Source organism: Aythya ferina (assembly GCF_964211825.1).
Source record: "Aythya ferina genome assembly, chromosome: 15".
In the NCBI taxonomy this organism is placed as follows: Eukaryota; Metazoa; Chordata; class Aves; order Anseriformes; family Anatidae; genus Aythya; species Aythya ferina.
Window position 1 is genome coordinate 11991626 of NC_140314.1, and position 15217 is coordinate 12006842.

General features: G+C 41.0%; 1 protein-coding gene across 14 annotated transcripts in view; it reads left to right on the forward strand.

Annotated features, from left to right (window-relative positions):
- The window catches only part of DNAAF8 (dynein axonemal assembly factor 8), a 102978-nt gene that overhangs the window by 56216 nt on the left and 31545 nt on the right, over nt 1–15217 (forward strand). For 12 of the 14 annotated variants that reach the window (XR_014698326.1, XR_014698327.1, XM_084537227.1 and 9 more), the window contains exons 17-23: nt 1458–1612; nt 2963–3110; nt 6832–6963; nt 8412–8606; nt 9881–10207; nt 11751–11813; nt 13456–13509. Coding sequence is in view for 12 of the 14 variants with exons in the window: in XM_084537227.1 (XP_084393353.1) it covers nt 1458–1612; nt 2963–3110; nt 6832–6963; nt 8412–8606; nt 9881–10207; nt 11751–11813; nt 13456–13509 (1074 nt within the window). In the remaining 2 variants the exon portion in view is untranslated. Of the gene's footprint in view, nt 1–1457; nt 1613–2962; nt 3111–6831; nt 6964–8411; nt 8607–9880; nt 10208–11750; nt 11814–13219; nt 13343–13455; nt 13510–15217 lie in introns of those variants that run through there. The other 2 variants (XM_084537228.1, XM_084537223.1) reach the window with 2 other exon arrangements.

A 15217-nucleotide genomic window follows, 5' to 3' on the forward strand; every position in this document is an offset into this window, starting at 1 on the left:
AGCTTTCCCTTGTTTTGTTGCTATTGCTTTGAAATGGCAGGCTGAGCCTTGGTTGAGTTCTTGGGGGACAAATATCTATCACAAAGTTTAGAAGCCCAGGAAACATACACTATTGATAGGTCCACCACCAAAACCAAGTGTAATTGGGACACAAACTAAAATATATTCAGCCCCATTATATGATAGAGCTAGGAGAAATTAACAGGGCAGTACAGAGGAAACCCATGTAGAAATGATACTGAGCGTTTACTTTCTTAGCTCTTGGCAAGTTACGGAGATCTGTATGTGTGTTATGTACAGGAGAAGAAAATCTGTTAGAACTAGGACAGTATAATAGCAAAAGAGATGGTAAGAGCAGAGACCCAAAGTAAGATCAGAACAAAGCGAATGCCTTAGGTAGATCAGAGGCTACTGGGAAGCTCCATCGTAGGTACAGCAGGATGCTGTACAAGAGAGACGCTGTTCAGGAGGCCTTGTGGGCTATTTCTCCTGAGCTCATAGCATCTGTTTCCACTGTGTTGACAGTGAGCTTGGGATTCAATTTAGAAAATGGAAGTGGAAAAAAAAAAAATACGACGTTCTAACCCAACATAAACTCCAGTTACTTCTACGAGCTTATCTATTGGAGTGAGAGATGTAAGCAGAGCACAAGCAGCCAGACTTAATGCATTAGGCTCAGATAGCAGGGAAACCCAGGAAGGAGAGAGCAGGCTGGTGCCATTATGATGACCAAAGATAGGAACCTGTGAAGCCATGGATGGTACAAAACCACAGTGGGATGGTGCTGTGATCAGAGCCTGGTCCAAAGGTACAGCAGCCCATGCCACAAGGCAAGCTCTGGGATGCAGAGTAAAGACAGGACTAAAGAAGGGCTGAGAGGGAGCAGAAAGTAGTGCTGACCAAGGCTGTAGAAGCTGTGGGTCCCACAGGCTTAGGACCACTAGTAATAGCAGAGAGGAATGCCTGGGATTGCTTCATGTACTTCGCAGTGGACAAACCAACAGTCAGTCTTGTCCTCATTTAGTTACTCATCAGTTTGGCCAGGTTTATCAGGTCCTTACTCCTCAAGGGGTCTGACTGCCATCAGACCAGCTGTAAGGGTAACAGCTCCAACACAGCCTGACAGGGGCTGACACAGCCGTCACGTGAACTGAGAGCGTACGTACCTCAAAGAGAGATAACAGCACATAGACAGCTAGATAGACCTTATGAGACAGAGTATCTGGGGTAGTTGATTCATAAAGAGATTGCTTCTAATGCCATAAGTTTTATTGTTCTGTGCTGACCTCTGACAGCAGCCATTATAAGCTGAATAGAGCAAATAAACCATAAAATACAGCATCTCCATTTGGAGAGTGCTTCAAGTAGGAACTGGCCACTATGTGAGTTTCCTTGCAGTAACACCACAGTTTCTGGGGAAGTAACATGCTGTTTTTCTTACTCTCTTTTTGACCTAGGGGACATTATTTTAATGGTGTCGCCTGTGGTATCTCCTCATGCATATGGTAATGTGATCTCAGTCTGTACTCATCGGGGGTTTCTTCTGCAAGGAATCAGACGGCTGCAGCTTTCACCCAAGCAAGCCATTGTGCTGAGCATGACAAGAAGTCAGGTACCGGTCAGAACATACAGCTCTCTTGTATGCTTTGGGTTACCATTTCTGAAACTTATTATACTGTGGGTTTATGGATGTGTGAACTGACACACTCCTGTAGTGAGTGTTCTTGAGTGTTCTTCTCTGTTCATTATCTCTTTACTAGCTAGCCAGCACTTGTGTTCCTTGTATTCCTACGAGTGGTGCTCTTGTTGCTTTCAGTACTGATGTTTTTTCTTTAGTAGGAAAATCCCACTAGGCCTAAGCCTCTCACTGAGACTAATGCACGATCAGGCTTTCTTCTACTAAGTAAACATGAATTTTACCTTTGATATCAAAATAAGCTAGAGCAGGCTGTAACCTCATAAACCAAAATAACAATCTCTGGCCTGTAAATCTATATTCAAGAGAATAGTCTTCATCTAACAGACTAATGTGTGATTATGTACTTTGCTGTCCCTCTGGGTCTGCTTGTGGCCTTTCAGAATGAAGTCCCCTAGCGTAATGCATTCAGATGGCTTGTGAGAAGAGCTTTCCTATTGTCAAAAACTGAGTGTTTTGTGTTTTTTTTTTTTTTTTCTTTCTTTCAAGGTCTGTTAACATGATGATAGATTTATTTGAATTAGAGTGCAGTTGGCATTTTGACATGTCAGCCTAAAGAAACAAATAATCATAAATGCAAGATTTCAGTCAAACTCACCTGTACAAGAAGACAAGTTCTGCGTATCTTACAAAATAAACCAGCCAGGAATCCTATGACAGTTTGTCTTATAAAGAGCTGGACCCCTTGCTTTAAATTTTCGTGCTTGGAGTTGTTTCCTATGTCAATCAAGAAATGCATCATTTTGCAAACTAAACTGTGCACAAAGCCCCTATTTTCTGCTTGTTCTTTAATCAAGCATGAGGAAGAACACTCCCTGCTCATAATATTTTATAGAATAAAAGTAGTATTTATCGACTACTATAGTAAAAATAGCCAAATATCTGGAGCATGCTCCTAAATGGCCATTTCAGAAGTTCAGGAACTATTGCTTTAATGTGTTCTCTGGTGCTGTTGCAGAACCTAGGGCTCATGATCGTTATTGCATGAGTGACTTAGGATGGTACCACATATTGGCTGCACTGTAATTGTTGTGGTTTTAGTCCAGCCCAGTTGTAGAGCAAAACATTTTCTATTAAACCTTTTCCCTGATGTTTAAATTCCTTTGTGTCATGAACAGATGACGCATGAACAGCCAGTCATTGGAAGTTACTATGGCTCTGCTGGTGTGCTGTATCTTGATATGCCATTATAACTTAACTCTTTGCTTGAGCCCTACAGTGATTGAATCTGCATTTAGTAGTTTAATCTGGTCCTTGTTATTTCAGATTGCTGTATTTTGCCCTAGAAAGATTTCAAGTTCACCTGTAAACAGTTCTGCAAGAGGAGAGCTTTCTGCTGAGCCACGCACACACAGTCTCATTTTGTTGCTGAGAAAGGAGAATGCTAGTCACCATATTCCTGCACTGGTAAAAGGTAATGCTTTCACTTAACAACCTCAGAAAAGAAGGCTTGCATTTCAGTTCATGTGAGCTAAAGATTAAAAGCCTAACCAAATCTGTTACATTGCAGGAAAGATTTATTGAGAATATCAGGAATTTATAGTTTTGCTATATGTATCTCCAAGCCCACTTGTAAATCAGCCACTGCTATGTGTCCTACATAGTAGATTAATCTTTGTCAGTTGTATGATCTTTAGCACTGAAGTCCTTTTGACTTAGATCATAGAATAATTCATGTTGCAGGGGGCAACAGAAAGTTGGTCACCCAATGGCCTGCTCAACACAGCATCAGCAGTGAATTCAGACCAGAATGCTCAGGGCTTTTTCCAGTCAGGTCTTGAGAATCTGCAGGGACAGAAATTCCCCCATCTCTCTGGGCCTCTCTTCCAATGCTTGCTTATGCTCACAGGGAACTGTTTTTCCCTTATGTCAAGCTGGAACCTCTTCTGTTTGAATTCCTGACCCTTGTCTCTGGACTTCCCACTGTACACCTTCATAATAGTCCTAGATACATCTTATCAATAACCTTCTCAGGTATTCTTATTGCCCAGAGAAGTATGCTACCAAAAATACATGGGTGTCATAGAGCCTGAGGATAGCACCTGATCCTATCAACCTCAGCACTGAGTTCTGCATGCTTTTGATTTCCAAGCATCTGAACTGCAACTCATTTTATATGCAGGGACTGCCAAAGAACAGACAAGTAGCTGCCCCAAATCTTCTTAGATGAGTCAGACTCTGTTCCGATGCTCTCGTTCAGGAAGAGAGTTTAGTTTTCTTAAGGATAAGCTGATCTCTAGGGAAAGTCACAAACAACAACAGGGATCAGTGCAGAACAAAGAACCCTGCCCTGCCTGCTTCCTCCTGTTCTGGCAATGGGCAAGTTGCCTGTAGCAGGAGAGTCTGTTCCTGTGTCTGTTTTTCTGCAACCTGCCCTTTAGTCTCCACCACTGGGAGAAGTGGGTCAGTGTAGCTTGGACAGTCCCCAGCACAGTGGTTTGACCCCTCCATTACCACCACCACAGCTAGTTCCTGATGGAGGCATTCATCCACTGCCTGACTGCCCCTTCATGGACAATGGAAAGGAACATTGAGAGGTTTGAGGGGGAAAAAAATGAAAATTTCAAAAAGTCCTCTGCTTTTTCTCCCAGGACTATCACAGTATGTTCTGAAAACATGTTCAGACACAGTGGATTAATCATGGCAGACTAATTACAGCACCGTGTCACCTGCTGCCTGTAGACCTAAGGAAAGTTGCTTATTAAAGAAAGGCAGCTTTTTTTTTTTTTTTTTTCTCCTCTGAGTGCCAGATGATGTTTAAAGTGTTTGTTTTGCACTGCAAAATTTGCACTAGAAGTATCTATGCGGGCACTGGAAAAAAGGATAGTCTGGAAAGGTCAAGTGTTTTCCCCCGTTGTAGAGAACTGTTTTTTTCCCTTTGTAGAGAGATTTTGCAAGTGCCTCTTTTATGTCTTCCTTTATTGCCTCAGAAGTGATCCAGAAAGATAGCTTATTTCATATTCCAGAGCCCTGAAGAGGGGAAGCTGATGATATTCCCACATAAGCTTTGGCTTGGCCTCTGAGAAGTGTAGAACGGCACTAGGAATTGAGCAGGGTAAATACCATACTAAACAGTTTCATATTTTTAATCAATGCCTCCTGAAAAGTAGTCACCAATTTGATGTCCAACCCTATTCAACCTTCAAAGCAAAGAAAACTTAATAATTCCTACAACAGAAGAGAAGGATATGTGTCTTTAGGTAATGTATTTCTGGCTTGAGAGTCAAAACACCATAAATTTTTGACCAAGGTTTTCTTCACTAAGTTTGAACAGACAGCATATAATAGTCCTGGATCACAGTTATTTAGGTTGGAAAAGACCTCTAAGATCATCTAGTCCAACCTTCAACTTAGCACTGCCAAGTCCACCATTAAACCACGTCACCAAGCTCTACGTAGACAGTTTTTTTTCATGACCTCCAGGGATGAGCAACCTTATCAAGTGGAAGGTGTCCCTGCCCATGGCAGGGGGCTTGGAACTAGATGATATTCAAGGTCCCTTCCAAACCAAACCATTCTATGATGGTGACTCAGCTACTTCCCTTGGCAGCCTGTTCTAATACTTCACAACCCTTTCAGTGAGGAATTTTTTCCTAATATACATCTTAAACATCCCCTAGCACAACTTAAGGGCATTTCCTCTTATCACTTGGTGTTTGGGAGAAGAGCCCAATTTCCACCTTGCTACAGCCTCCTTTATGGTAATTGTACAGTGCAATACGGTCTCCCCTGAGCCTCCTTTTCTCCAGGCTAAACAACCCCAGTTCCTCAGCCTCTTCTCATAAGACTTGTTCTCTAGATCCTTCACCAGCTTCGTTTCCCTTCTTTGGACATGTTATAGAATCATAAAATCAGAGTGTGGTTTGGGTGTAAGGGACCTTAAAGATCATCCAGTTCTAACCCCCTGCCATGGGCGGGCACACCTCCCACCAGATCAGGTTGCCCAAAGCCCCCATCCAACCAGGCCCTGAACACTGCCAGGGACAGGGCATCCACAGCTGCTCTGGGCAACCTGTTCCAGTGCCTCACCACCCCCATAGTGAAGAATTTCTTCCTAGTATCTAACCTAAATCTACCCTCTTTTAGTTAAATGCCATTGCCCATTGTCCTGTCACTATATTCCCTGATAAAGAATCCTCTTCCAGCTTTCTTGTAGGCCCTCTTTAGTAACTAGGGGGAAGTTTTGGTTATTCATCCCGTCTGAATTTCAAAAAGCAGACAGGCAATTTGCAGTGGTACAAGTTCAAATCTGTGTCACTGCCACATTTGGCATCTAAGGTTTGTCGTCAATGTCTAGTGCTAATAATCTAGTTTCCATTCTGTGCTGCAGTAAATTGTTGACAGGCTTGTACAGTGAAAATCAATCAAACATATGCAAAGTAATTGTAAAAATAACAAACCTTCAAAAACGTCTGGAGTGTTATTGCAGAACACAACCAATTGTGAAGCTGTACTGTATGGCAGTACCTTAATGCACTGCCTGTGTGTCGCCTGGCCCTTTGGGGGAAGAACGGGAGCTGAGGGATTGCTGGTTTCCAGCACTCAGTATTAATAAAAGTGGAGTGGAATCAGATATTTTCTAGACTGGTACTTACATGAGCAGAACGTGGTGTTTCCGTTCGGGTCTGATCCTCACAATGTGGCCACATGGCACTGTGTAGCATGCAGGACACTGGCCTTGTTGCTGACCTTGAGGGCCTGGACTCAAAACACTGGGCTTGAGATCTGTGACATCTTTTCCTTGTGGACACCAACTTATTTAGGACACCTACTGCAGTTCAGGAGCTGTGTAGGATCTTCTATGTGTACATTCCATGATTCAGTCAACTTCCTGTAGCTGGAAGGTAATAGAAACAAATGGGATCCTGGTCACAAAGCAGAGATGTCTCCAGAGAAGCTTGGGCCAAACCTCAATTTTTCAAGTTACTTTTCTAACTATAAGTGAATATGAGCAGGGGGAGAGGGGATGATGGAATTGCATTTCATATCTCTTAGGTGAGCTCAGCACAACCCACACAGATGTCTCTGTAATGGTTCTGTGGTCAGATGAATCAAAATATTTGATAAGCGTGTTTTCATGTCAGACTATACCACAGAGTTATGTATTCCTCATGCACTCTTTGTTCTGTGCACAGGACTGATGAATGAACTGGCAAAGCAAGGGCTCCTTGGTGACAAGCAGAGCAACCTGCCTGCCACTGCTGGGCTGGATCCCTCTGTGTGCTTTCATGTGGCTCCTTACACCGAGACCTTGCTGCAGGCACTGGGTAGGTCAAGACTAGGGGGAATGCATTGTTCTGTCTCTTACAAGGACCAACATCTTTATTAGAGGATTTTCCTGAACAAGGATGTTATGAGTATGCTTGTTGCCTATGATAACTTGTTCAGTGTTCTGATGTCCTTCAATTACAGTAACTCTCAGTGGATGTCTTCTACCACTGGGTAATGAATGTGAGGATCATTAGAAAAGTGATATAGAAGTATCTTAAAAGTAGATTGAAATATATATGGAAAAATAAATTATTTACAATTAAATATGACCTGATAACAACCAATTAAGCCTTAAACCTACCATAAGTAAATGAATAGTATCCAATCAATAAGGATTTACTGACATAGTTTCAAAGAGAAGTCAAAGTATTAAAATGAGAAAAATTGCTCATTTAGCATGTAAAACTAGAATTTGCTGAAGTGATAAATGTTAGCAGCTGTAGTTTCTTGTGTAGGTGCAGAGAAGGCACTTTTTCATTTCACTTTACTCAGATGTTCTTAATTTTAGTTTATACAGTTGAATTCACTTCAGTAACTCATTCATTCAAAGCTGGGAAATTGATAAGACTTGGAAAAGCAAGTAAACTTCTCTTACAAATCTGTGACTCAGACGGATAGGAGAGTCTTTAAGTTCTTTACAGCTCTATACTAGTTCTATGCAGCTGGAGGTTACAGCAATCAGAAGTTTATTTTGATAACTACAGGTAATGTTTTCTTATGTATTCAGCCGATTAATATAGTTTTATTTAATTATTTTAAATGTTGGATATCAGGATTTGTAATTGAAGTATATCACTTTCCAAAAACAAATCTTAAGGAAATACAATCAAATGCATGCCATTCACTATTTTCTAGCATTATGAAATGTTAAGGTGTGGGAATAACTAAGTACATGGATATTAATCTATACAATTGCTTAAATAATCATGTAGTTGAAACAGTATAAAATCAAACACAAATTTCTGCAGGGTATTTTGCAGGCTATGCTGCAGACCATGGAAATGTGCATAATATGGTAACAGGCCCCTAATTAGTCCTCAGTTGTATGCTGTGTGATCTCCTAGAACACAAAGTGAAGTATCAATTTAATGTGAAGGTAGTCCTTAGTTATCAATCTGAAACTGATGTCTTAAATAATTTAGGTATAGATCTATCAACTCTGCTCAACAGTGTGAATAAGGATATCAAAATTAGGATTTAATATATTTGCTTTACATGCCAGAAGCAATTCCAATTAAGGAGTGCGACTGATTAGTAAGGATTTGCTGTGATACTGCTCCTCAAGTATGCTGCTTTTTCTGGCCATGCTGAGCTGCAGCATCATGGTGAGGCATTGGCCTTTGTTTGCCCAATAGAGAATTAGTCAATTCCTTCACACTAAAAAAAGAGTGGATGTTTGTTTCTGGGCAGTAACTACGTCTGTTTTGATGATTCTCTTGGCCAGGAGGAAACCTCAGTGCAGTGCCAGACCCCTGTAACATTCCTCTGGATCTTTTCTGCAATCGAATATATGCCTCTGAACCTGAAATGGAGCAGGTTGTCATGCTGACACTGATCGGAGTGGATGCTCTGAAGAGTGCTGGAGAGCTGCTTTGCCAGATCCTTCTTCCTGGGAGCAGTAACCAGTCTCAGAATGCAGGTGACCACAGCTCTGGGGGAGGACTGCAGAAGTCAGTCAGGGAAGTCTAGCCTGTCAGCTATTTTTGTCATAGCCAGAACATGATGAATAATGTGGTAAATGGGGCCTCAGGAAGGACCAGTTTCTTTGTTTACCTGCCTGAAGCGCTAAAGAATTTATCACGGCTGGTTAGTCATGGGCAAGGCCACTTTTCACATTACAGACAGGACATTGGCATAAGTGGGCATCATTTTCTTCAGAGAGTGTCAAAATAGTTCAAAGATGCGCGTAATCCAGAGCATTGTGTCTTTCCCTGTCTCCTAAGTATTGGGAGATAATGCAGCTGTATAAGGGAGACAGAGTGACAAGAATTCAGAAATCACAAATTCTATTCCTGGTCCACTGACATTCTTTGTGATCAGAAGTAAGACACCGCACCTCTTCAAGCTTCATTTCCTCACGCACACAGGAAGAATAATGACGCTGTCCCCCACATTAAGTGCTTATAAATGCATGCATGAAGAGTGCTGTCAAGTGCTGAGCACAATGATTTTAAATAATTTCATGATGCAGATTTTATTGGAGTTCAATAATACAGGCACTATGCTAACAAAGGGCAGAAGTCTGGCATCCTGTCTTATTCTGATGTATCCTACTCTCTTGAAACAATGGTATGGAGTGAGATCTGTACCATGGTAGGCAAAGAGAAGATTCTAGCTAACAGAAACTTCCAGCAACATGCAGTCATGGACTGAGCCCCAAACATCTTGTTACATTGGAAGTAAGACTACTTTACAAATAATTTTTAAATTACTTTAGAGACAAGTCAACATTAAATTGTAGCTTATTATGGTAATGAATATAGCTTAAAATGGAATGTTATAAGAGGTGGTAAAGGATCTATAATTATGGATTATGTTGTGACAAAGCACTTAGCTATCAGTCTATTCTCGGTATTTCCCTTTCAACTCCTCTCCATTTGCTATGTTCTCTAATCAAATCATGGCAGTTATTCTCTCTGGCTCCCTGTTGATTTCCCAGATAGGCCATTTATTGTTTTCACTGTAATGTAATTTTCTAGTATTTGTATCTTGTGTTTTTTTTCCCCAGTATATTTCTATATCTGTGTTACAGTCCATTTTGGATGCAACCAGGACTGAAGTCAAAGCAACTTTGGAACTTTAGTCTAGTTAAAAAATAATCATAATTTAGAACGCTTCTCTCCAGTATAAAACGTAGTTTCTAGGAAACACATGCTGTCAGTTTATACTAAATGTATTTCCTTTCACTTGCAGAAGGACCTGATTCAGGATTCGAACTTCTAGGTCTCAAATGGTTGCCCTATCTCACTCGATGTCAGGCAAAAGAAATAACCCCTTTTGAGGTTGGAGATACTTCCTGGCAAAGAAGCCTTGATAGACTCATGTCGAACCCAGTCCTTGTGTGTGCATTACGGCGGATCAATGCCTTCAAAGTTCTTGCAGACACTCTGAAGCTATTAACACAGCACAGGGAGGAGCTAAGCAAAAGTGGGAGTGCTCTACAGAGAGTAATGGCCTTGACCCCAGAGATGACGTTCAGACAAGCCATCCTCTTCTTCACAGAGAAGGATTTTGTAACGAGTAAGCCATATTTTACCATTTATAATGTTCTCGGGTATGGGGAGTTTGGGAATTCATTGCACTAGGATAGAGGAATCCATTTCTACCTGTTTTGCTATGGCACAGAAAAACTTATTAATCTGGGGTTAAGTTCTTCAGCTGGCTGAATGATCAGTGATATGAAATTACCAGGAGCCAGTTGAGGTCATCTACAAGTTGGCCTATTTATTGTGGCTATGTGTGGCCTGGTTCCCCTTCTGAAGATCTCAGGGTACTTCATTAATACTAACTAGATGTTACAACAGTTAGCAGGACCAGTAAATAATATTCTATGCATTTTGCCTCTGTATGAAAGAGCAACTGGAAAATGGAGGCCAAGATCTGTCCTGCCCTGAGCTTGTCCTATATTCAGGGAGGTGAAGGTACTATCTAATGTGCAAGAGATGAAGAGAACAGTTTTTCTTGAGAATTTCTTTTCATCCTGGAGCAGGATGAACAGTTCATGAGGAATGGAGGCCTTTGTTGTCAAAACTTCTCAGACTTCAATGATATACGCTTGCATTGATCTGTCAGCATAGCAAAAACCTGCTAGTTTCTTCCTGCAGCAAGGAATGTATAGCCACACCTCTTTAAATTAAATCATTGTGTGGACTGAGGTGTTACTCATTTTGGATGCTCTGGACCGCCACAGTATGAGCTCCCACTGTTTTCTTGTAATGTGAAGCATAGCATGTCACCTAAGCTCTTGGGGAAGCCTGACTCTTTACACCTAAAGATAAATAGTTCCAAGCCTGATGATTTCTGATTGTTCAGGCGTATAGATAAATCAGGATAGTGGAAACACTCTGTGTCAACAGGAGTGGTGGAGTTCCATACGTGCGTTCATGCTTTGTAGTTTTAGCTCTTCCTCTATCTTTTCACAGGGAAGAAAGGTTCTTTGTTGTCAACACCAAGTTAGATGCTAGTTTCAAACATGCTGTGCTTATGTAGTGCAGAATAACAAACTGGTTTTACTGAATAGAAAGAAGAAAACGTGGTGGTGTCAGGAAAAAGATACTCATTTTAATCTCACAAGTTAGGTCTGACAGTGATCTATGTGAGTGTTTTATGTGAGTTTGGAGAGCAAGAAGAAGAGGTCTTCAAAAAAACAAGGCAGCAGACACCCCAAATTACTGCACGTAACTGCAAGATTGCATGCATTGCTGTCCTTTGTTGGGGTTATCTTGAGACCAGAAGGCAGGATAACAGAAAGGCAGACCTGAAATCAGTTTGTTGAGGGAGGTTGTAATCACAATGTCAGCTTTTCCCACCTAAGCCATTGTTGACAATAAAGGAGCACAGACACATCTTTTAACTGTGACTTCAGCATCCTCCACTCTCTCTTTTATAAGGTCATTACATTTTTCCTCCTGTTGTTGGAGGAGTGGAGGGGTCTTCATTCTATGGAGCAGCTCTTCAGCTCTCATTTGCCCTGCTAAATAAAATTACCTTCCTCGACCCCTGCCTCCCCAGTGAAGGTTCTCCCTCTGTGAATCTGTAAAAGCACATTTCCTTCCTTTTACAGATGCAGAGTACCGCCCTGCTACAAAATACCTGCCACCACCTAGAAAAAAATCCAGGGCTGAAGGTAAGATCAAAAGTATGCACCAATTGCCTCTTGAATAATTTTTTTTTTTACTCTTAAAATAGATTCAAGAAAAAATAACTCTACATCCTCTACGTTGGAGTCATCAAAATGGGAGTAGTAAACCCTTGGTTAGACATTGTAATCCTGGGCAATTAAGAAGAAAAGGTCTGATAAGTCTACTTGGTACTGGGGGAAGGTGGTATTATTGCCTTTATTCTGCACAATTCTTCTCTGCATGCCTGGACAACCTGTCTCATGCTGCTGTGGAATGTAGGCTAGAAGAGTAATTAATCCCAGCTCTTTAGTAGTACTTGAAGAATATGCATTTCGTCATTTTTACAGCAAGGATAATTGAAGCCTAGAGAGGTGAAATGTGTTGGTCACTGTTTCCAAATAAGCGAATGACAGAGATCAGAGCAGAATGCTCATTTCCCAAGTCCCAGCCAGGGGCTCTGCTCATTGCATTACATTGCCATGCAGGTCACTAGGCACTTCACAGATGCTAGAAGTTTTCAGCCAACCCTAATACTAAAGGAAAAAAAGTGGCGTTTTGAGGATGGGAGCTATGAGGCAAGGAGATGGTTTCACCTTATATGTTCATTCTTATTATTTACTGCAAAATAAGAGAAATACATTTGGAAAGGGAAAAAAATCTCATTAAAATTAAAAACAAAAACATTTCAGCTAGATAACCTGCCAGATATGTTGCTCTGGGAAATAGAAATACATGGACTTCAGACAGTAATAAATATTGATGACAGTGAAAAATGATGATTTTGTTTTGACAGACAGATTTTAGTTTTCTGCTATTTACCTTGTATGTCTCTTTGGTTAAACTTGCCAATGAAGATCACTGGAAAAGGAAGTCCTTTATCAGTCTGCAAGTCTCTCCTCATTGCACCTTCGTCCTAGCTAACTTCTCAATTCACACATGCCTTGAGGTGTTGTAAATTTTCCTCACCTCTCTAGGTCACTGCAGGTTTTACATTAAACTGAAGGAAAAACATTTTTATATGGACCTTTGTTGGAAGGCCTAACTTGCTCATACCAGGCTCCTTTTGCACTGCCTTGCTTTTACGAGGAACCACTGAAGCTAATCATTCCTGGCTGTTTGGGGAATGTCACTGAGGTTTCATCAGTGGAGCTGGGGAAAGGACTGAACAGATCAGTGCTGCCTGGGTGTGTAGTCAGAATACTCAGCCCTTCTTTGCTTCCGGGGCAGGGAAGGAGGGAAGGAGAAACAGGTCTGAGTTTCATGGCAGCTTCCAACTCGACTGTGAAATACTGGCAGCATGAAGTTGGCTTAAAACTGTTCTAGCTGCTCCCTGAAACGGTGACTAAGAAAGCACCCACGCAGAAAATATAACTGAAAATCAACATAATTTAGTATTTGTGGTCTTTTTCAGCATATGCTATTGGGCTGTCTGGAGAAGTGAAAAGTACTACATCTCCCAGGGTGTCCCAGTACAACTGAATTCCCAACCATGTCTGAAATCAAGTCATGCATGTGCCAGGGTTGCATTTTAAAATGTATGTCATAGCAGTGTTGGTTGCATTATGCAGAGGAGGTGGCACTATTCTCAAATTACTGTCCCAGAACATACATACTTATTAATCAGATCTATCTGCTTATTTCGTTTAGCAGAAAAGAGCCAGAGATGCCGTGAAGAATCACTGTTTACCTACTTGCAAACAGGTGAGAGAAGAATAAATTGGAAAATGTGGCTTAATAAGGCCTTTGTGGACCTAGCTCATGTAGGTGTACCAGCAAAAAATAAGTGAAAAGATTTTCTTTTTTCTTAGGCTTGAATACTGGCAGTGATATACATTTGCTTTTCTAAACATGTCAGGGAATTTGATATTTGCTTGTCTTGAGTTTACACTTATTTTAACATGCTTGTATCTTATGTATATAAATAGTATATAAAAGAGATCCAGTGCTGTGGTTCTGTTACACTATGAAATCAAAACCCATATAAATAATTAGGGGAGGCGGGTGGCCCAATCATGGGTCATAGGAAAGGATCTAAAAATATCATGGTGCTGAAAAACATAACAAAAGACAGGAAACTTGGGCAAACCCCGAAAGGCCACTAAACAGCCAGAACTGATGAAATCAGGCATGTCTGAGGGCTGCCAAACAGGCCTTCATGGTAATTCATGATCAACAGAGACTGTTCCATTGATAAACAGCATTATGTTATCAAATGTCACTTAACAGTCACCAGGGAGAGAAAAACAACTCTAGGTGACAACATGTCCCACCTGGTTTAGACACTTGCCTTTGACCAGAGCAAGAAGGCAAAGTGAGAGAAGATAAATCCCCTCCTGAAGTGTCTAAAGTACATAATTATGCGGCATGTAGTGATTCACACACCACAAGAATGAGAATGTTTGCCCAGAAACATAGCAGATGGTGAGTAAAACGTCTTGAGGACAATGAACGTTTATGTAACCGTATGCAGTTGAGATTGCCGTTCTGTGTGAGAGCAGCTGAGTGGATCCGAACGGCTTCCTTCTGCACTTGCAGGCTGTTGCTATGGCATTTAAACCTTTTTGTTCAAGAAATATGTGCAAAAAAGCAGCAGTTCCTTAATATGAGGGCTTGGTGCAGGAGAAGGGTTAGGTTTCCGTATCAAATGGGGGCAGCATTCCTGCCTTTTATTTTTGATCCCATGTTTCTCTGTCACTGAATCAGCAACATGCCTCTTGCCAGCTGAAAATAACAGTATGCATCAAATTATATGCAGCATGGTTGATGCTTCGTTGCATCGACATCTGTATAATTAGGAACGGGGTGTATAGGAAGTATAAAATGACATTTTATGTACACAAACAGATAATCATGGATCAATTTTAACAGCCTGCAGTACTGTTACCTCATGCTTCATGCTAATTGACATGGTTGGGCACCAGTAGTTAATGGGTCCTAGCTGACTGCTTCCGACACTACAGTTGCTAATAAATCTTCAAGGGGTGTTATTAGGATAAAATCTTAACTACAGTCCCATTAATACAAAGCTTTAGATTTTAGACAGTGCTTTAGTAGAACTAATAATTTGAAAATGCTGTCATTTAAAAATGTAATTTATGAATTTTCTGCCTTTTATGACATTTTGTATTGTCAGATAGCAAAACTATCTTGGTCCATTTTGTTCTGTTTGTCGTAGCACACTGTGTGCTACACCTGGCTGGCAGCCCTGCTGGGGAAGTACTGTCAGAAGCAAAAACTTTTTGCTGAAATCTCAATTTTAGTAAACACAATCCTATTCATAATAAGGCTTATAACGTTAATTGGAACCTGTCATACTTGTTAGTGCCTCTTTGAAACATAGCTCTAACAGAGAGATACAGAGCTCTGAGAGATAAACTACGAGGAATAAGAATTTAATAGGTGCCTGAAG